The 23,280-nt window shown below is 39.8% G+C and overlaps 1 protein-coding gene and 1 pseudogene across 1 annotated transcript; both read right to left on the bottom strand.

Annotated features, from left to right (window-relative positions):
- LOC125304479 overlaps positions 1–6,305 on the bottom strand; it is a 54,256-nt pseudogene extending 47,951 nt beyond the window's left edge.
- On the bottom strand, positions 937–15,037 carry LOC125304475 (myosin heavy chain, fast skeletal muscle-like). The gene is made up of 40 exons (XM_048258790.1): positions 14,954–15,037; positions 14,743–14,789; positions 14,002–14,217; positions 13,751–13,894; positions 13,508–13,664; positions 13,378–13,405; positions 13,127–13,247; positions 12,940–13,032; positions 12,391–12,454; positions 12,208–12,306; positions 12,025–12,128; positions 11,790–11,928; positions 9,889–10,007; positions 9,580–9,729; positions 9,315–9,485; positions 8,932–9,232; positions 7,888–7,961; positions 7,715–7,802; positions 7,509–7,626; positions 6,709–6,832; positions 6,468–6,604; positions 6,050–6,305; positions 5,708–5,950; positions 5,447–5,623; positions 5,199–5,344; positions 4,998–5,088; positions 4,530–4,919; positions 4,148–4,393; positions 3,857–4,053; positions 3,560–3,743; positions 3,267–3,432; positions 2,995–3,119; positions 2,596–2,904; positions 2,270–2,473; positions 2,053–2,178; positions 1,797–1,967; positions 1,601–1,705; positions 1,417–1,512; positions 1,179–1,310; positions 937–1,059 (listed from the first exon to the last, which is right to left on the bottom strand). The coding sequence occupies exons 3-40, from the start codon at positions 14,203–14,205 to the stop codon at positions 1,039–1,041; spliced, it is 5,820 nt and encodes a 1,939-aa protein (XP_048114747.1). The 5' UTR covers positions 14,206–14,217; positions 14,743–14,789; positions 14,954–15,037; the 3' UTR covers positions 937–1,038.
- Between the last annotated feature and the right edge of the window lie 8,243 nt (positions 15,038–23,280).

Here is a 23,280-nt window from a genome sequence, read left to right as displayed (position 1 = left end):
AACCTAGCAACCACTTTTATAGCATAGCAACCACTATAATTACCCTAGCAACAACCTAGCAACCACTTTTATAGCATAGTAACCACCATCATTATCCTAGCAACAGACTAGCAACCACCTTAAATACCCTAGCAACAACCTAACAACCACTTTCATAGCATAGCAACCACTATAATTACCCTAGCAACAGCCTAGCACCAACCTTAAGTACCCTAGCAACAACCTAGCAACCACTTTTATAGCATAGCAACCACTATAATTACCCTAGCAACATCTTAGCAACCACTTTATCGCATAGCAACCACTACAATTAAGAAATGTTTTTCTAGTTCAAGTGCTTTATACTACTTCGGAGCAAATTTAGCTACTTTAACTTGTATAAGATGGAATAACAACCCCTCACGGCTACAGTGAAGAGGAACTATGACAGACCGGTCTTTACTAGGAGTGTAATTAGTCGCTAGAGCAAATGGGTTTCTATAAACAGAGGCTATTGTGCCCAATGTACTTGTTCACAGTGATTCAGTGTAAATCTGTAAACTCAAATTTTTAAATTGATCTTTATTTAGCCTAAAGCAAAGAAGAAGACACATGTCAGAAAAGAACAACACCAGAGAAAGTACGCAAAAGCTGTGCCCTCACTGGAGTGGTTTGTCTTCTCTAACAGCTCTCCAACTGCACAAATGACTTTTTAAAGTTTTATACTACAATACAGTGCAGTACCTCAGTATATGTCCAAAATATTGCATTTCTACTGTAAACCTACAGTAAGCTACTATGCAGTACAATACAGTTTTCAGCATCCAAAAAAGTACAAAAATATGCTTTCTAAGTTGGACATGATTAAATCTTCTCTGCTGTAGACGGTTTATATTTTATATATAATTTTTTGATGTAGAAAAGTTGATGGCATTAAAAAAAAGTCAAGACAAAATATTTGAATACGCAAATATTTTATTTGGTAGTCTGCATTGTTACAGAATGGTCAGATTAACCAGAATTATTCATCCAGATGAAAGTAACATGGAATCTGAGGGTTTACTCAGCAGTCTCTTTGCCCTTTAAAAAACAATACAAAAAAATCAAGTTCATTAGACACCAAATAAAGATCAATGACTTTAGGATTTTCAATGTTCATTTGAGAAATATTGATAAATAAACAGGAAACATTATCATACCTTGCCACCATCACGGCTCTTGGCCCTCAGTTTGTTGATCTGAGACTCAGCAATGTCAGCACGCTCCTCAGCCTCCTCCAGCTCATGCTGCACCTTCCTGAACTTGGACAAGTGGGTGTTGGCCTGCTCCTCCTTTTTTAATATGAAATTGTAGTGCAATGAATGCAAAGAAACATAACAGCCAATGTACCATGAGGAGCAAACATTTTCCTGTTAAGCCAAAATAAAAATGACTTACAGCTTCCTCAGCCTGCCTCTTGTAGGCCTTGACCTTCAGCTGCAGCTTGTCAACCAGATCCTGCAGTCTGTTGATGTTCTTCTTGTCCTCCTCAGTCTGAAGAGAAAAGGTTTGTCAAGAAAGAGAATACTCTACTGATACTGATTTTGCATGCATTTGTACACAAAGTGGAGAGATTTCTTGCCTGGTAGGTGAGCTCCTTCACCCTCCTCTCGTATTTGCGGACCCCTTTGACTGTATCAACACCACGTCTCTGTTCAGCCTCGACCTCACCCTCCAACTCACGAACCTTAACATGGAAAATGTTCTAATTTCAGGCACTGACCCTTGTGTAGCTATGAGCTAAACAAATGTTTTCATAATCATATTTGGCTGCCTACCCTCGACTCCAGTTTCTGGAGCTGTTTCTTGCCACCCTTCATGGCCAGATTCTCAGCCTCATCAAGGCGGTGCTGCAGATCCTTCACAGTGACCTCCAGGTTCTTCTTCATCCTCTCCAGATGGGAACTGGTGTCCTGCTCCTTCTTCAACTCCTCTGCCATCATGGCAGCCTAGATGATAAAATAGTGTATATTTTAAATAGATGTATAGGTACTTCTGAATATAATGATCTGGTTCTGAAGAAAAACAACGTACATCAGTGATGGCTTTCTTGGCCTTGTCCTCAGCATTTCTAGCCTCTTGGACAATGTCATCAACCTCACTCTGGACCTGAACCAGGTCAGCCTCAAGCTTCTTCTTGGTGTTGATCAGACTTGTGTTCTAATTTGGAGAAACCGACAACCTCATGCAATTTCAATGCTGGAACAGTTTGTTTAAAACATCAATTAAAACAACTTGTGTTATTTTTTACCTGGGAGTGCAAGAGGCCAACGCGCTCACTGGCATCAACCAGCTCCTGCTCAGCCACTTTGCGGCCTCTCTCTGTCTGCTCCAGGGCAGCCCTGAGCTCCTCAATCTCAGCCACCATCAGGCCGTTCCTGCGCTCCACCATTGCAGCCTGCTCCTGCATGTCTTCCTGTCCTCGAACAGCATCATCAAGGTGCAACTGGGCATCCTGGAGGTTTTAAAAGGTATGTACACTACCTCAATATATGAAGCATTTTTGCCATAATGGTGGCCAAGTAAAAAAAACACATGTAAAGTAATAAGTTACAAGGTTCTGTTGTTATGGCTGACCTTGAGTTGACCCTGAATGGTCCTTAGTTGTTTCTGGGACTCAGAAGCCTGGCGGTTAGCATGGCTCAGCTGAACCTCCATCTCATTGAGGTCTCCCTCCATCTTCTTCTTGATTCTCAGGGCATCATTCCTGCTCCTGACCTCAGCATCCAGAGTGCTCTGCATGGAGTCAATCACCCTCTGGCTATTCCTCTTGATCTGCTCCATCTCCTCATCCTTCTCTGCAAGCTTCCTGTCAACCTCACCCTTGACTTGGTTCAGTTCAAGCTGGACACGAAGAATCTTGGACTCCTCATGCTCAAGAGTTCCCTAAATGAGAAAATGAAGGATTTGAAATTAATATTTTTTTCACTTTCTGATAGGTCACTTGTTTTTAATAATGCCAGCCTGAATGTCTACCTCAGCCTCTTCAAGAGCAGTCTGAATCTCAGCCTTCTCACTCTCAACAGTCTTCTTGGCCTTCTCCAGCTCATGAATGCTCTTTCCAGTCTCACCCAGCTGCTCAGTCAGGTCAGAGATCTCCTCTGCAGAAATACATTTAGAACACTTAATTTAACACAAAGTTAATCCCTCTCAATATTGACATTCATTTTTTGTTTCAATACCAGAACATACAGTATTAGTTTTGACATGGTTTGATTGGGAAGTATGTCATGATCATCTTGACTTACGCTGGAGGTTCTTGTTTTCCCTCTTCAGAGTTTCCAACTGGTCAAGAGCCTCCTCATAGGAGTTCTTCATCTTGAACAGCTCAGTGCTGAGAGAACGGGCCTCTTTCTGGGCACCCTCCAGCTCAGCCTGACTCTCCTCGTACTTCTGCTTCCACTCTGCCAGAACCTTTGAAAAGTATTTTGTATCTTTGATCATTCACATCAAATGCACTGCTACCAAAATCTCATGTACATATGCGAAATATTTCTCTGACCTAAATGTCCATATCTAAACAATGTTTTGGAGGTATTACCTTGTCAAAGTTCCTCTGCTTCTTGTCAAGATTGGCAGCCAGAGCGTTGGCTCTTTCTACATCAATCATGAGGTCCTCAACCTCACCTTGGAGTCTCTGCTTGGTCTTGTCCAGAGAGGCACACTTGGAGTTGATAGCCTCAATTTGCTCCTCAGCCTCCTGCAGACGCTGGGCAAGCTTTTTCCTGATAAAGCAATACATTTACGTCAGAGTACTTCCCATTTACCGTGATTTTAGTACACAATATAATAATCTACATTGGCATTCTATTTGTTTCTTTGCATGTTTGGTACATACTTGGACTCCTCAAGCTCTTCAGTGCGCTGGATGGCATCAGTTTCATATTTGGTTCTCCACTGAGCAACCTCGCTGTTGGCCTTGGACATGCCACGCTGCAGTTCAGCTTTAGCCTCCTGCTCCTCCTCAAACTGCTCCCTCAGGAGGTCACAGTCATGGCGTGCAGACTGAACAGCATGGGCCAGGGCATTCTTGGCCTGTTTGGTACCAAGTAAGGATGTTTATAAAACCTTTCACATAAAGTGATCCACATACTTCAATTGTTTCTATTTCATACACAGGTATCAGTACCTTGACTTCCTCTTCATTCAGTCTCTTCAGCTCCTCAATTTGCTGAGTGAAGGCTTGCTTGCTCCTGGTCAGCTGAGATACAAGAGCCTCTTTCTCTTCCACCTGGCGGCCAAGCTCACCATTTTCAGTTAGAAGTCTTGCTCTCTGAGCACTGAGGTCATTGTTCTGGCGAGCACCCTCATCACTCTTTGCCTTGACTTCACCCAGTTGGTCCTCAAGGGTGCGGCACATCTTCTCCAGGTTGGACTGTTAGTGAACAATAATAATTTTGAGATGAGACCAAATTGTAGTCAGATTCTGGAAAGATGGATGATAATAGGCAAACAATAGATTTAGATTTATTCATATGCTAACCTTTGCTATTTGCATACATATTGTTTACCTTAGCCTTAGCAACGGCCTCCATATTACTGGAGAGGTCATCAATCTCCATCTTGAATTCACTCTTCTCCTTCTCAAGCTTTTGCTTGACACGCTGGAGGTTGTCGATCTGCTCTCCCAGCTCAGCCACACTGTCGGCCTGCTTCTTGCGGAGAGCTGCAGCAGTGGCTTCATGCTGCAGGGTGGACTCCTCAAGGTCACGACGCAGCTTTTGGAACTCAGCCTCACGCTTCTTGTTCATCTCAATTTGAGCAGCAGTGGCACCACCAGCCTCCTCAAGCCTCTCACTGATCTCCTCAAGTTCCCTGGAGATATCAGCTCTCTGCTTCTCAACCTTGGCACGAGCTGCACGTTCAGCCTCAATCTCTTCCTCCAGTTCCTCAATGCGGGCCTGATGGTTTTTATAAAGGAATTGTGAGATTTAAAAAGATAAGACAAAGAATAAAAGCAGTATTTATGTAAAACAAACCTGAAGCTCCTTGATCTTCTTCTGAAGCTGAGCACCCAAGGATTGTTCATCCTCAATCTTGGTAAGAAGTTGGCTTGTTTCAAAGTCCTTCCTGTGTCATAGTAAGTGAAATAATCGTCAATGACTAGTTACAGAGAAGGGTTGAGTGCTATTAGGAGTAAACGTTTGCATATAGTGTTGCTAATTGGAATTCTAAATTACTTCTTCAGCTTCTCCTCAGACTGCTGCTTGTCATTCTCCAGATCCATGATGTTCTCCTGGGACAACTTCAGGTCTCCCTCAAGCTTTCTCTTAGTTCTCTCAAGATCCATACGGAGCTTCTTTTCTTGCTCTAGGGAACCTTCAAGCTGCAGATTGAGTAACATTAAGTATTTGAAGCACAACGTATTGTAATTAAGTAGCACAACGATGTCCATACATTTCATTTAACTCTCAGGTTGTAAACTCACATCATCCACTTGTTGTTCAAGCTTAGTCTTGGCCTTAGTCAGAGAATTGACTTTGTCTTCCTCTGCCTGAAGATCATCAAGAGTTTGCTGGTGTGCCTCTTGGAGGGCTTTCTTCTCCTTTGTCAGCTTACCAATGGACTCATCCTGAGCGGCCATCTCCTCTGTCAGGTTCTTGACCTGCACATAGAAAGTTTTATATCAGTATCTATTGAACTTTATAAAGACTTCTTGACACATATACTTTTTTAAAAGAATGTAAACCTTGTTTTCAGTAGCATGTTTCTCCTTCTCCACTTTGGCCAAGGTGAGCTCCAGATCATCAATGTCCTTCTTGAGCTCAGAGCACTCATCCTCCAGTTTCCTCTTCTTGGCAGTCAGCTCAGCATTGATTTCCTCTTCATCCTCCAGTCTCTCGGTTGTCTCTTTGAGCTTGGCCTCAAGCTGGATCTTACTTTTGATGAGACCCTCACACCTCTCCTCAGCATCATTGAGACCCTCAGATCCCTATTATGAATACAAAATAGAAGCATGACATCTGATTTGTATTGAAAACACAATGCTGAGACTGGGTAGTGGTATGATTGTGAATATTGATACACTTACAGATGCCACTTGAAGAGCCAGGTCATTCCTCTCTTGCACCAGAGCTACCATCTTTTCCTCAAGCTCCTTCTTCCTGACCTCTACCTTGGCATGGTCGACTTTGAGTTTTTCATGCTCCTCCTTCAGGTTGGCCAATTCCTTTTCAGTTTCAGCACTCTGCAGCAGAGGCTTGATCTTGTAGTAAACCTTCATCCATGGCCAGGTCTTGACACTCATGAATGACCGTATATTGTACTGAATGGTGTAGATTGCTTCTCTGTAAAAGGTAAATGTTATGTTATATTTCCACTAACAATTTATGAGAGACTCATTATTCTTTAAATCAAACCGATTACAGTTAATTAAAACAAAATAATGATGCTATATTTAATGTCAGATGATTTTTAAACATGATTACACCAAATACATCATACATTACCTCCTTTCTGTCATCTTCACATACTCCTTCCTCATCAGGTATGCACGGCAGAGAGCCTGAGTCATTGTGACCAGGGAAGCCAGTTTCTCATCTCGCATCTCCTCAAGGTCACCCAGCAGACCAGCTTTGAAGAACACCTGAGGGATAAATGAAAATATAAGCATCTATATCACACAGAAATGGCTGTGCTCTAGTTTATACTCATGGGATACAGATAATAGATTGCATGACACATATCTACCTTTGTATGTCCAAACTTGTATTGTGTGTGATCAACATCAATAGATCCCAAGAGCTTCTCAGAAGCCTTCTTGTTATCAATGAACTGACCATCAGGGATGACGCTGGCATTCAGCACTTTGTATCTGAATTGAATAAATAAATGGACATATTTGCGGTGAGAGTTTGCGGGCGGTTGGGTATCTGGGGGTTGTGTAGTACGTGATGTTTTGTGTCTGTGTTATTGTTTGTTGTGTGTGACTGGCTGTTCGCATAGGTGTATGCGGCTAGGAATCTGGGGTTGCATTGTGTGTGATTTGCTGTCTGTGTTATTGTATTTGTGTATGTTGTGACTGGCTGTCCATATAAGTGAGAGTCTGCGGGCGGTTCGGTGTCTGGGGGTTGTGTTACGTGACTTGCTGTTTGTGATGTTCCCATGTATGTTGGGGTTGTCCTGTTGTGCATGATTAGGGTATGAACACATTACCCTTCATGTTTTGTTGGTCTCTATGTGTATAGAGAGGTGTATGCACACGTATACTACACTTTTTAGAATACTTTTAGATTACAATATGTTTTTAGAAAGGTCTGACCAGGGACTGGGGTTGCAAATAAGCCAACTGGCTAGAAACCTTTTATGTAACACATCTAAAGACATTGTTATGGCATTGACTGTGACAGCTATGTATGTAATAATGTGCGCTGTATTGTCCCTGACAAATAAATTAATAAATAAATAAAAAAAACATATAAAGCATTACTTCTCCCTCTCTAAATACAGAACTGAATATATGTAATACTCCATTGGCTTTGTCAGTTCACCTCTGCTTGAAGTCAGCATAGAGGATTCTGCTTGGGAAACCCTTTCTGCAGATTCTGATACCCTCCAGCACACCATTGCACCTGAGCTGGTGGATGACCAGGAAGTTCTGCATATAACCTGTGAAATACATGTCATGAGATCTTCTATTCTCAATGTAACACATGAATAATACACACATCTTTATTGACTACCAAATGCCCTTTACCTGGTTTCTTAATTTCATTTGGAATCAGACAACGCACAAAGTGGGGATGGGTGCTCCTCAAGTTGGTCATCAGTTTGCCCAAGTTCTCCTGTTGAGATAAGAAAGCTATTAAAACATCCCCTCACCTTTCTTTAGGATGATTGATGTGTTTGTTATTGGTTTAATATACATACCCTGAACTGTGATGACACAGTCTGCATGGAGCCACCCTTCTTCTTACCACCCTTCTTAGCGCCACCAGCAGGTTCTGTTGAAATACAAACAGGTGAAAAAATTGACAGTTGAGTTACATGCACAGAAAGTTATAGAGCTCAACAGTCTTGCCCACCGTTGATTCTGGAAGTAAAATTCAATACAACTTCTCCATTGACAACTGGAGTATAAGCCACTGTCTATGGTAGACTTAAAACCAGCACATAGCTGTCAACATTGAGCATTGAAAATAAGGGAGATTTCCCAGGTTTCTCACCCAAAATACGGGAAAATGTCAACATTCGTCCCCCAACGTTGGAAGGGTTGCAGAATTAGTCCATTTCGCAATTGCAAGCTTGTGCATTGGTCAGCTAATAATGTAGCCAACAAAGTTTATTTACACCTAACAACAGCCTATAATAATTTGGTCAACTATACAGCCCTAACAAGGCTAAAGTTCTGTAATCGATGTCCTGTGTGCTGTCATTCTCTCTCCTGCGCAAACAATTGTGTGCGTTCCAAGTAGCCTAGTGTGGTAGGGCAAGGGGGTAGCAACAGGACAACAGCACAGAGACTGACAGGGCTGATGGTCGAGCTAATATTATGAGATTGTTAAAATACAGGATATTTTACAGGAAAATATTAAAACGGGAAGACAGCGGGAAAAATGTTAAAATACATGAGAAACCCGGAAAAAACGGGAGGGTTGACAGCTATGAACCAGCAATGACATGAGGCATTAACTTTGTTTTGAGGGAAAATGGTTTTATTCGCCCAGTACTTCACTACCCAAAATCTTAACGTGTAGAAGCCTTTTTATAATTTTCCTGTTCATTTTTTTTGCTCGAAATGAAATGTTGTATGATTACGAGTCACGTCATAGCTGGTCAGCCTAAGTCTATATGGATTATTCCAGATGTCATTTGGAGAAATGAATGGGAAACTTATGTGTGGAAACTAAACTCTCTTGGAGGAGAGAAACTGTTTTACAAGTAGCTTTTAGATTTTATATAGCGTTTTGTTACCCTCAACAACAGGTGGGTACAGGACAGGCAGGAGTTTAACTCCCGACTTCTGGTACAGCTGTATGACAGAATCGTTCAGTGGATCCTTGTTCTTGTCCAGCCAGCCAGTGATGTTGTAGTCCACAGTGCCGGCATAGTGCACCAGGGAGAAGTGGGCCTCAGCTTTGCCTTTGGCAGGCTTGGGCTTCTCAAAGGCTTTATTTTTGCCAAGATGCTGGTCATACAGCTTGTTCTTGAAAGTGGTGTCAGAGGCCTTGGGGAACATACACTCCTCTTCAAGGATGGCAAAGATTCCCATAGGCTGTTGGAAAATGAGCTTAGTTTTAAAAGGATATTGTTAAACAATACAAATCTAGCACTTCATTTGACTGATTCAAACTGACCTTCTCAATGAGCTCAATGCAAGCGGCTAAGTCCATGCCGAAGTCAATGAACTCCCATACAATGCCCTCTTTCTTGTACTCCTCTTGCTCCAGAACGAACATGGTGTGGTTGAAGAACTGTTGCAGTTTCTCATTGGTGAAGTTGATGCATAGCTGTTCCATGCTGTTGTACTGTGATTAAAAAATAGTTTGTAATATGAATGTCCCCTACTGAAATTATACTACATTGTAGTGTGAGTGAAAAATGGTGTTAACTTATACTTACATCAAAAATCTCAAAGCCAGCAATATCCAGCACACCGATATAGTACTGCCTTGGCTGTTTAGTGTCCAGCATCTGGTTTATACGGATTACCATCCACAAGAACATCCTCTCATAGATGGACTTGGACAAGGCCGACACTGCGTTATTGACCTGAAACAGAATATTCACGCATTGGTCATCCTACGCTCAGAGACCAAAAAGTAAAATGCTTATAGATAAAAGCAGGTCACTTTACTACTAGTAATTCTGTACAAGTACTGCCAAGTGGTTTGTGATCTGAAGTGAACTTTTTAGTGACTAAAATAATACCTGTGGCACAGTCTGACCCTTGGTGACATACTCATTTCCGACTTTCACTCTTGGGTAGCACAAAGCCTTCAGCATGTCAGCGGAGTTCAGGCCCATGAGGTAACAGATTTTGTCAGCATCTAAAAAAAAGTGCAACAGTGAAGCATTTTCGTGGTTTGAAATGTAATGTATAGTGACCAATTTCATACTCCACACACACACAATTTGGGACAACATATGAAACATGTTTGTCCACCTCAATCTCCTCTCCCTAAATCAAAACGTTTGTCCCAAGATAGTGTTAGATTAAAGGCTATATACCTCACACAAACATAAAGGTATCTGAGTGGCCATTGTTTTTTGTTTTGAAGTGCCCATATTATGAAAAAATCACTTTTTCTGGGATTTGATGTGTTACTGTGTGTCTTTGGTACTTCCACACGCATACAAACTTCCATGCTGTTTTGAGTGAGATAAGGGTTTCTGGATGTATCCTGCCTTCAGCCTCCAGGGTGAGCTAGTCAAAATCGGCAAGGCTTTTGACGTCACAAGCCGAAACATTTGTCCCACCCACCACCTCCTTTTAGGGCAATTACATTACATGTATATAATGGAAACCTATGGAGCTGCATCAAAGTGGGCAGGGAAAAGGATTTATACTTAATAAATCGTTGAACAAACATGAATAATATGCACAAAATAAGGTTGGTGTAAGAGTTATCTGTTTGTTCATGGGATTCATTCTAATTCCATCACTTACATATTTCCTACAACTAGGTGAGATAGCTAAGCTTATGTTGTAGGCTACTGAAGTTCCACTGTTAGATAGCTAGCTAGCAAGCTAACCATTTTACATAGAGATTATGGTAAGTGTTAGCTAGGGGCTAAATTCCTACTCTCAACACTGGGGTATTGGAAACGAATTAGGTTGGTAGTGTACATAGTTTCGGCATGAGTCAGTTACATATACACATTTCTTCATAACCATTGTGTTAGTAAAAGGATTGAATGTCGTGTGAATCAATATGTAATGTGTGACTAGCATCTAGCTGTCTTTCCCATTGGAATCAATAGCCACGTTTGCATGGACATTTTTATTTAAATCCGATTGAAATTAATCTGATTAAAGATTTCAACCGACTTGTTTACATGGACGCTAAATAATCTAATTGGCAATTATTGACCAAGATAATATCACAGTGCTTCATCTGAGAAGATGCAGTTCTGTAGCCTAACTATACTATGTGAAACGAAGGTGTAGTAGATGTTAGGGGATTTTGAATTGCCGTGTTTCAGATGTTGCATAATCAACACCCCACCTCTCCGCACCAAGCCAAAGTTCAACTGTTTTTTAAGCCTCCATATCTCAGAAAATAATGTTGATACAAGCTTAAATCTTTGCACAGTAATTGTTGGGTAATATTTAGCATTATTGACATAAAGTATGAAGCAAAGCCAAGATGGTCAGACGAGGCTGGAGGCATTTGTTGATTTGGCACGAATGACCCTGGTAACAGTTAATGGAGTGGGGCGTGGGTAAGTGAGCAGCAGCTCATTAATATGTAATGAAAAAGAGTGTAATAGAGGTAGGTAAGAATCTTTCCCTACAAGCTATTTATAGCAAACAACTTCAGAAACATGTTTTCTGAAACTCATAGACCTATTTTAACTTGTTGAAAAATAGTCTATATAAATAATAATAAAATGGGCACTTTAAAATGAAGATAGATACTTTCTTAACCCAGGGGGAAATTTAGAATATGAATAAACATGAATATGCATGTTGATATAAATAACATGGTGGTATGACAATTTTATACATGGTGTAGCATCTTTACTGCTTGACAATCAGTAGTCAATAAATGAGAGTACCTTATAGTTATTACTAGAACTGACTGATTCACTATAGTGTCGTAACCTACCCTCAGTGCCATCAGGCTCAGCCTGCTCCTCACGCTGCTTCTGCTTGAATTTCATGTTGCCATGATGGAGCACAGCACCAGTCAGCTTGTAAATGGTGACTTTCTCCTCTGCATTGAAACCCAGGATGTCAATTGCATCCTAGAATGATAAATAATTTGATTATTTTCAAGCTATCAAGCTATTCAAGCTATTCAAGAAATTGAAGAGGGGAAAACCCATTATTGGAAAACTTACATCTGTGGCATCCAACTCCTCTTTGTCATTAATGCTTGCCACAGTGATCTGACCCTGACTGCACATTGGGAAGTCATAGGGGTTGGATGTGATGAGAGACATTTCTGTCGGGATTAAAAAATAATTTTACAAATTCAGAATTACATGTACTGATTGAACGTTTGGTGAAAATATTAACCTTACCTATAATTTCAGGCTTGTGGTTGGTCATCATCTGGAAGAAGATGTGGTAGCCTCTCTCATCAGGAAGCTGGAATGTCACTCTAGACTTCTCCAGCAGGTCTTTTTACACAGGGAAGGATGTATTTTCATTTGATACATTTAAGGCAATAAAAGAACATTTCTACTTGGAACAATTATACTTACAAGTCTCAATATCAGCACTAGCCAGTTTTCCCGTTGTGGCAAAGTGAATTCTGATGAATTTTCCCTGTTTGAGATTACATTTTGACATACAGTAACATGTATTAATTAAGCTCATGCTTTTAACCAAAGCAGGAATTCAATAAATATTAAAATATTCAGTATAGACCTACATTAGAGTAATAATAAATACTGCCTTTACTAATACAAAAAGCAAAATATGATAGTGTAGACGTTTAAGTAGACATCAGAGGATGTTTTTCAAAAGAGATACTAATAGATATAAAACAAAGTGCATGATAAAGGTTCAAAATCCCTGTATACAGCCCTTCTTTCTCCATGTGCTGATGGTGTGCAGTAGAACTATTGAAAAGTCAAAAACTAGTATACATCGCACACTGGTGGGTATATTTTGCTGAGTTTATTTGGCGTGAAAACAACATGATAAGTCCCTGATAAGTTTAAGTTCAAAGAATAACCAAGAAGTCGATTCTATCCAAAAACAAAACAAACAAAAAACATGTAAGAGATTAGATGGGAAACTAAACTTACAAAACGTGAAGAGTTGTCATTCCTCACAGTCTTGGCATTACCATAAGCCTCCAGCAGTGGGTTTGCGGCAATAATCTGGTCTTCAAGAGAGCCCTGCAAGTCAATAGATACAGTATATTGTCATTGAAGTTAATGTCTGAGTTGCTATGTGATAATTAGCCTATAAATATGCAAAGGGGTCCTATACCTTAATTTTTCCACTGCTGCCAGCTGATGCCTCTGATGACTTCTTACCAGCCACTGCAATTGTTGCAAAGTACTGGATGACACGCTTGGTGTTTACAGTCTTGCCAGCACCAGATTCTCCGCTGTATTAAACAGAAGATATTGACATTTTTCTATATCACAATTACAAAGTGTACCAGAAGGTGTCTAAAGAAGATAATGTAAAGGTTTAGCCTAATGTAAAAAAAATGTAAGGGATGCATGGACACTTACGTGATTAGGACAGACTGATTCTCTCTGTCTGTGGGGCAAAATAGATTAATTTTCAAAATAGTTAATTTTACATAAATGAATCAAATATATAATGTTTTATTGAGTGATTGATTTAAAACTGAAAGCATACCTTGGAGCATGAACTGAAATGCGTTGTCAGAGACAGAGAAGATGTGGGGCGGGGCCTCCACACGCTTCTTGCCTCTGTAGGCATCCACCACTTCTTGGTCGTACACTGGGAGCCACTTGTAGGGGTTCACAGTGACACAGAAAAGTCCGGAGTAGGTCTAGAATGAAGAAATAAAGAAGATTCGTTTTTTAGATTTTTACATTTATTTCATTTTCTTAATTTGTTTAAAACTGTAATACTTACATAGATCATCCATGCTGCATAACGCTCTTTGAGGTTATACAGGACAGAGGCTTCATTGAGGTGGGTCATCATGGCCATGTCCTCAATTTTGTCGTATTTGGGAGGATTTAAGGGGAAGACTTCGTCATCCTTCACTGTCCGTTCCTAAAACCAACGTAGAAAACAGCTTTAACAAAGATATGTATTCAAGAAACTTTCTGTGAAATTGCAAGTTTCACACCAGAACAATTTCAACAGCCTTGCTAAAGTACCTCCTTAGATTCAAGCGTTTCAACAACGACTTTGCCGCCTTCCTTCTTTTTAATTGTAGCCTTGACGTACAACTCCTCTTTATCAGTCACAAAGCAAGCTGTCTTTGCATCAAAGGGCCTGGTTTGGGCCTCAAGTCTCTCCTTCTCTGGCTTACGGAGGTAGATGGCAGCCTTGCCATATTGCGCCATATCACCGTCCGCCATGGTTGCTGGTTACTGCATTAATCATAAACATGAAGAGAAGTTTCAACATAAAATGTTTTGCACAATCAGACATGTACAGACACGGTACTGTAAATAAAGTAATTGACAGGCATTAGGGGACAAAATATGTACAGTTCATCAGCTCATAAGTTTACATACCCTGCACATACTGTACATGCTAATGTTGACTAAAAAGAGGAATAAAAAGTTGTGATATTTATCAGTGGAGACCGTTTTCAACACATATCCTCCAGTCCTTCTAGTTGCAGAGTTCGCAGGTGCTAAGCTAGCGCAAGTCAATGGTATGTGTTAGCCTGCCACTAAAAACAGTCTTAATGGTGGTAATGGTGGTAGGTAATTAATGGTGTAGGTATATTGGACACAATCTGCATAGACTGAATACAAATAAGACCTTGAATGGAGCTACACCTGTCAGTAAATGCCCCCAAACTATTTACTTCAGAATGTAAGTAGCTTGTTTTAATCATTTAGCTGTTCAGATAAAATTAGATGTACTGTAAATCAGATGTACCTTACCTTTTCCTCCCAAAAGAAGATGAAATTTCCACAGTTGTTATGAGTATCTAGAAATGCTAAAAACATACAAAGACAAGTGTTTTAGTATATCAATAAATGTAATGTACTAATTGTAAGTGTATTAGTTGCTAGTTGCTAGAGATAAAGAGACACATGACACATTCTCTAATAGAGGCCACATCCTTTCTGTGCCTGTCTGTGAAAGACTTACTGTGCACTGGAACCCCCCTGCAGTCCTCCCATACTCCCAGCAGGTCCTTATATTGGCTGCATTCTGTCAACTAAGCAGAGCTCTAATAAGGCAAGGTGTGTTTGAATCTATTTAAAGTTTTTGCGACTCACTTTGTGAAATTATTTTGTGTGTATTTTAACCAATTTATTTATGGGATATTGATATATATATATATATATGTATATATATATATATATATATATATATATATATATATATATATGAAAACCATTTGATATCATTATGCTCATTAAGGTAAAATATGTGGCTATTTTTAACTGAGCAGAAAAAAACTGGAATAAGATGTTAATAGAAGTGGCATATTGAGCAATGCTGTCCAAAAATGTTTTTTCTATCAATATATAGAACAGTTGACCTATACTTTGATAGTAGTGTGATACAAATGCAATTGTTATCATATATCCTAATTAAAGGGTAATGCCTGCCCCATAAGTCTGTTCATCTATGCATTTGTACTAATGGCTGAGGATTTGCTTGTCAATTTGTGTGGTGACTGAGTTTTTAGTGGTATGTAAATATCAGTTTACTAAATGTTGTTTGTTTCCCTTTGATTTGTGAGCTTCCTGAAATGCATGGCATGTAATTAATATGTCCTTCAGATATGTATGTGCTGTGTTCTCTTCATGCCCACCACATATGTATTTATAAGTAGCATGTGTCACAACTGTTTTGGCACTGGTAGAACAAGTAAAGTAAATATCAGGGCAGCATTCCAAAAGTGCACAGCAGTTCTATGACTGGTGTTCAGTGACAAAGTTGTTGTAAGCTCTCTAGATGCCTGGACACACTGCATTACCAAAAGTAAAACATAGACATAACAGTAAAGAAATTGAAGCTTGAAAGTAGGTATCACAAGTCATAAGAAACAATACTTTCTTATGTATTCTTCATTAACCTTGTGACACTATATAAATACAAATAGTGACACTATAAATCTTAATTGGACCCCTCAATCATATACCATGGGTTATGTTATTTACCCCTGATATCTGAATGAGGCCCCTCAGTCAAATAAAACAGGTCATGATGTGCTGTGGTAATTATGCTTTGCAATTGCCATCTTTTTTCATGGCAAGATACCTTAAATATGTTGATGGTTATGTCATATTTGTCAATCTAAGTGCATTTATTTCCACAAAACTCCCCAGAAGTCATCTTTTAAGGGGTTATTTTTCAAAATGTTCTGTCTTGTTTTTTTTTTTTTTTTCACCCCTGCCCTTCAAGAAATCGGAGCCCATCACTGTTTAATAGGTTAGTGTACTGTGACAAGTCGGTGATAATTTCATTTAAACTTGGTACAGCTTTAATTCATTCTGACTATTTATACTTTTGACATTCAATGACTTTGAACAGAATCATGCTGTGGTATCAAGTGTGTCATTACATTTATTTAACTTTCTATTGGTAAACAGCAGCCGTTTAATATAGTGAAAATTTAAGAAAAGGGATACAGCCCACTGCTATTTATGCATTCGTGCTATTTTATGTCATAGCCAATAATCTGTCAACACAGATATACATTGGGTTCGTAAAGACCCAAAGTCATACTTGCAGTCATACTTTATGATGCTACTAACACTTCACCAAATTATACCCCTCAGAGGTAGGCTACAGTATGTCCATAGACTAAAATCCATAGACTAAAATCTTAAAGACTTTAGAACATAGAGAAAACGCTTATGTAAGAAGCATCAGGATTTATTTAGAAGTATTTGTATTTCTCACAATTTTATACACAATCTTTGATGCACAACTCTAGTAGATGCTGGGAAAGAGAAGATAGTGGATAATGTGTTGAGGTGCGTTCCACAGGGCTGGGTGATCTCTTCACAGGATTAGGATCCCTTTGGCAGCTGCCAAAAACAGCAGCAGTGTCTGGGTATGCTGACAGACTATCAGACTGTAGTCTGACATCTGAAGACCACAGATCCATATATGAGGAGATGTGCACTCTCACTCAGCTGAAAGAAGACAGTTAAGATGAGTGGTGCTTACTTCTTTTGTTGTTGAAAGATCTAGCAGACTGTAGAGTATGCAGACTTGGCTTCAAAAAGGGAGGATGTGTACAATGAATGTTCAAAAGGTGACAAAACATTGATATTGTTCGGTTAAAGACCCCCAGATGATTAATGGCCCATCTGCAGTATGCCAAGGTTCAAAACAGTTTGTGTTGGCAAACAGACAGGGCAGTACAGTATATATAGGTGCACATTTCACTGACAGAGGTGTCGGACACAGTGATCCTTATGGCAGCTGGGGATTTTCAAAGCACTTTCAGTTACTCATTTAAGCACATTTTATAATCAGCCACAGTAAAACTTGCTCATAGGCCAAGCAAGTTTTTTCCAATTGCTAAAGCACAATTTTGCACATTGGTGGACGCCAGGGCTTGAACCCCCAACTTTATGGGTTACTGCATGCTAACCCGGCTCCCTATCCACTACACTACCTCTGCCCACACTGTAAAAAATAATAAGTAATGGTTACTTGAAAAAAGGGTGGAAACTCGTTGCCTTAAATAAGTTAAGTAAACAAAACTTTTCTCTTTCAAGTTATGTTTACTTGATGTCTACAAGTAATGCTTACTTAGAAGAAGTTATCCTTACTTAAGACTTTAAAGTTCTGGTTACTTACTTCCAACTAGTAAAGTTTACTTCATGCCCTCAAGTAAAGCTTACTTGAAACAAAGTTGTATTTACTACTGTTAAATGAGTTACCCTTACTTTGAGTTGTAAAGGGTACTTTATGTTGATAGTAAAGTTTTACTTGCAGAATATACACAAATAGTTGGCACTATTAGATTAGATAACTTTATTGTCATTTTGCAGAGTTTTGCATCTAACTAGAAGTGCAAAAAAGCAATGCAATGTGATATACAAAGACAGGTGGTGCATAGACAGGATAGGAAATATGCGGTGTAAACAGTAGTATACAGTTGGTTTACAGAAGGTGGTTTAGAGTAATATAAATTAGGTATAAATATGTGCAGTGTATTAGCAGAATAAATATGGATATATTTGGTATGAACCATATAGACATATATGTACAGTATACAGCTATGTGCAGTGTGGTAACAGTACTGTAGTGCAGAAACAGTAACATTATAACAGTAGTAAGAATACGTGTATGTGCAGGATGAATAGTATGAAGAGCAGTAGAAAATGGAATGGCTATATGTGTAATTACAGTATGTACATTTGTAAATAAATAGAACACTATGGGTGGGATAGGGTAGTGCAATTGTCCCATGGGGTGGGTGTCCCCGTCAAGGTTTCCATGGTCATGGTGGACACCTCAACAGGCACAGGCAAGGAGGCATCGGGCGGGGGCTTAGTTGGTTGGTTGTCACGGGATGCACAGCTAGAGTTCAGTAGGGTGACAGCCGCGGGAAGGAGCTTCCTCTGAACCTGCTGGTTTGGGTGCAGAGAGACCTGTAACGCCTCCCAGGGGAGTGGGGTGAACAGTCTGTGGTTAAGGTGAGAACAGTCTTTGATGATGCTGCGCTTGCTTTACGCAAGCATCACTTGCCCTGGATGGCCTTGATGGAGGGGAGTGAGGAACCCGTGATCGTTGGCCAGTTTTCACCACCCTCTGCAGTTTTTTTCGGTTAGTATTCTGGTGTAACCTCCATGTTTCAATCAGTAGTGTTTGAGCAACTGACCTCTGACTTCACATCCAAACAAGCACAACTTACATGTCCAGTTCATTGCTCTGCATTTTCAGTTTTCCAACTGAAAAAGAGGGCCAAATTATTATCAATATGCATCTATTGGCCATGTTTAACTAAAACAGCTGATTAAGTTTATCACATCAAATGTTAATTTAAATTATTTCTCCAGAGACCTAATTAATACTGTTAAGCTAAAAATATTATGATTTGGCAACTTAATTTTCTCTATTGCTTCAGGCCTAGTACATTTATCACAATAGAATTTAAAATATCAATCATACGTTGGAATTATATGATGCCATTTTGCACCTCAATAACGGCACATTCGTTCAAATTCCACACACTGCAACCTAAGTCCTCTTGCTAAATCACAACGAAAGATTTTAGATAAAAGACCATGGCTTTCTCAGTCAGTAAGGTTATGAGTCCAATTATCCTAATTGTTTTATCAATACAGTAGGAATATCGACGTAAACCATACACAGTTTAATCTTTAGGCCATCCTTAAAAATATTTTTGTTTGCAGTAACAGCCAAAAACAATTAAAAATGGGTCGGTAGGTAGGTCAATATTTTTTTTTTCAAGATTCAAAGTAAAAAAAAAAGTTCAATTTTGGTCATGGTGATTAAGTAGGAATGAATTTACACAAATGTGCATATTGTGACGTAACTGACTGGGTCTTCAACCCGTGCCTTCAGGCGCACCACTGCACTCATTCTGATGCAGGTTATATAGACCAGCCTTTCTCAAACTTCTTTGACCTGAGGCCCGGTCATGGCAGACTTTTGGGTCATAGGGCTCATCTACATGTACGCAGAAAGAAGGCTACAATAGCTCTTGGCCACGTTATATTGAAATTTGACTATACAATACTCAATGCTATACAGTGTATTTTACAGTCTCTGCTCTGTTTCTAAGGAAGTTCCAAAAAACAACGTCGTTCTATTAAGTTTCGTTAAATAAATAAATAGCCTTCCAACAGGTTGAAGCGGAGCTTTGATACCAACGTTATCGATTAGTTTCAGTTTCTCTCGCGCAGACGCACATTGAATGAATGCTCATACCACCACTTAATTGTAGGGCTCCATGTTTAATGACATCGATAGCAGAAACGTTTGTTTTTTTTTCGTCGATCCGCGGTTTCTTAATCAACTGCGCAGCAAATTATCAGATGAAGCACCGGGCCTAATTTCCTCCACGACTCCGCGGACCAGCAGTCTCCATGTTGCGGACCCATATTTTGAGAAATGCTGAATAGACCACAACCAATTTCAATACTCCGACACGGTCACCGCTAGACTAGGGGGAGAAGGGATGAGAAAAGATCTGGCCACAGTTCTTCCAGAACTTCGTAACAGCGTTATCAGTTTGTGTGAATGAAACGGCGTAGGCCATAGTGTGACATCGTAAAACCAATGGTGTAGAGATGGCGCCACAGGTGTTTTTTTTTTAAGTGAGCCACGTTTGCATGTAGGCAATTTATATTCACAATACTTGGGCCTACTAAAATAAATATTATTTTATTGCATTTGTATTGGTTGTTTAGAGTAAAAAACAATCGGTCGGTATTAACGCAAGTTTACAAGCGGAAAGTCGGTCGGACTAAAAGGGGAAAAAAATAAATATTTGGGTCGGTTCTAAATTGACAGGGTCGGTCGGGTTACGGCAAACGAAAATATTTTTAAGGATGGCCTTACACGTTTTGAATCAACTTAGCATGCTAGCAAGCGTTTCTCATGAGAAATGGCTAACGTTAGAACTAAACTTCATTAAGAGAGCTCATGAAGACAACTGCTATTGGCAAATTTATACAGCCTAGTTTTAGACCCCAGGCGCCACCACTTCCTCATAACCCGATAACAAAAATATCAAAGGGCTTGAATACCTAGAATATTTGTTTTCTGCTCAACATGGTCTGAGGCAGTGTTAACAAAGATCTTTGGTGTTAACTCGCATAGCTGCTATCAGTTAGCTGCAAACTGTTAGCAGCTAGCGCATATATCGGCCACTTAGCAAGTTGAACTTAACATTACCCCAGTTGTTAATGAAACGAATGTACAGTTTTGCACAAATGCTGTTAGTTCAACCTATACTGTAAACATTTGACACATTAATACATACTGTAAACTTACCGGACAGAGCAAGTCACTGGTGAAGCTGTTACACTCCCATCCCAAAAGTCAGCCACACCGTAACACTGCCGACCGTTGGCTGTGGAATCCAGAATGCTCCCTCTGCAACTGTGCGCGTGTGCACTGCGTGAGTTCAGTTTACTCAGGTCTGAGTTGTGAAGCTTACTCGTGTATCTCAAGTTTTAGACCCCATTGTTGCAAGTTCGGCACATTACTAATGTTACTCTAGTAAGAACACTAGGTCAGCCTATAGTAAGTAAAGTATACTTGTGTTACTGCAGTAAGATGTTGTGTTATTTTTTACAGTGCAGTGGTATTACAACAGTCAATTCAAAAATATAATATAGATTAATTTAAAAGCAACGTTTCGATCCCCTTGGATCTTCGTCAGGCATCCAAGGGGATCGAAACGTTGCTTTTTAAATTAATAAAGTTTATATTTTGGAGCAGTTGCAGTGTGCAGACCACACTTTTTTTTTCTACTATCTGATACTATTGTCTGGCACCTGCAGAAAAACTTTACTTTGGATGTGCGCACCCACTCTTCAAAACGTCCTCACCCTAACTAATCATTAATGCATGTGTATGTAACAGTTAAATAATGGAAATATTACTTCATCAACAAAATATTATTGCATAATTTATTAACTATATACTGTTTTGATCCCGTGAGGGAAATTTGGTCTCTGCATTTATCCCAATCCGTGAATTAGTGAAACACACTTGTGCTGCTCTGACAGTCCACTTTTATTGACTGTTGGCCTACTGTTTTTGAGTTGGGAGATGTACTGGAGATGGAGATGGAGATGATTTGCAGCGACAGGCTACGAATGCAGACTCCACAACTGTCACATTTCCCAGCCGGGTCCATGATAGGCTTTTTGTCACTGCATCCAAAAATTTCTCCCTCTGGATAAAGCAGGTTAAGACCTGTGCAGTGTTGCGCTCACTAAAGGGCGATTCCATCTCCCCTTATAGCCTACATGATCCAAAGCACTACGTCTCCATTGCTCGAGTTTATCATTAGCACTGGACAATATTGGACAATATAGGACAATATAGGAAATGTGACGTGTCAGTTTGGCCCTTCATTTGCGGTTTCTGCCATTTAGATTAACAGCTCATGCATTCAGCATGGGTGCTTTGGTTATCCTGCGGTCAGAAGCGTGAAAAACCTTGTTTTACACAACCATTATTATCCATCTTGAACCCTTTTACTGAATTTCTTATGCAGCAGTGTCTAAAAACCCTACTGGTCGAGATTTATGCTCATTTGGCGTTGCAGGAGTGGTGGTAAATGTATCGGTGGCACTCACTGCAACGATGTCCGAGTGTGCAGAATCCACTTCATCGCGCAATTTGCACACAATCAACAGTAGCATAGTTGACACATGTGTCAGTCCGTGTCATGTTTCATTGTGAGTAGGCTAAGTGTTCAACATCAGTGTTCAATATGGATTTAATTTCAATCATAGCCATAATAATAATTAGACTTTTTATGTGAGGGAGAGAACTCAGTTGGGGGGGGGGGCACACTAGCCTGTTTGGGAGGGCCTGGCCCCCTAAGGCCCGCCCCTGACGCCGACGCTGCTTCCGCATTGAATTGCCTTTTATAAGTGTAGGAATGCGGCCATCAAATCCTTACTAAACAGGCCTATTCTGGTGTGTTCTGTGCGACTACCCCAGGCTAATTAAAAAAAAAAAAACTTAGACCACTTTAAGGGCGTAGCCAAAAATTATACTTAAGGTTTTGGGTGACATCAATCTAGTAAAAGTGAGGGGCGCATATGACAGGTGGGACCAAATGACCTGGAGATGTAAACACTAAAGCCCATCAGTGCTCTCAAAATTAACGTGATCGTGTGACAATCAAAACCCGCACATTAAAATATGCTCGCAAGAATAATTCACCTTCAGAGGCTGCACCATAATTAATTTTAAAACTTAAATGTAGATCTAATTAGAAAAAAAATAAGCCATAAAGCTATATTAAGTTAGAATGAAAAACTCAGAATGCAGTGCTAATTTTAGAGATGGGTTTAATCAACACCTGAAGTAGGCTTTGTTTGTAGATTAGCAAACTGTGGGGATTGGCCGAAGTAAGCTATTAATACTTGGGTAAATATCCTTTGAACAGACATCAAGAACCACGATCAGTGAGGAATAGGAGTTACCTGCACTTACTTTACTCATAATTTGCTGTGCAAACAGTCATTTCAGGATCTACGATGGCGCGTCCATAATGCACGCTGGCTGTGTTTTTACGGGTGCAATGTGAGACTAGTGTAAGACAGTGGGTCTTGGATTTAAACATGGAAACAATTTCATTATAGATTGCTTTCAGAGACTTCTGTGAAATGCATGGAGTTGCCTTAATTTCTTTAGAGAGTGAATAAACTTGTGAAACAGAGAAGTATCATGTAATCCATTGATTTCAACAATGTAACTGTATTCTAAATACCAACTTTTTAAATTGTAACTGT

Source organism: Alosa alosa, chromosome 12, assembly GCF_017589495.1.
Source record: "Alosa alosa isolate M-15738 ecotype Scorff River chromosome 12, AALO_Geno_1.1, whole genome shotgun sequence".
NCBI classification, from domain to species: Eukaryota; Metazoa; Chordata; class Actinopteri; order Clupeiformes; family Clupeidae; genus Alosa; species Alosa alosa.
Note: the sequence above shows the minus strand (reverse complement) of the source record. Positions and strands in the feature narration are given on the sequence as shown.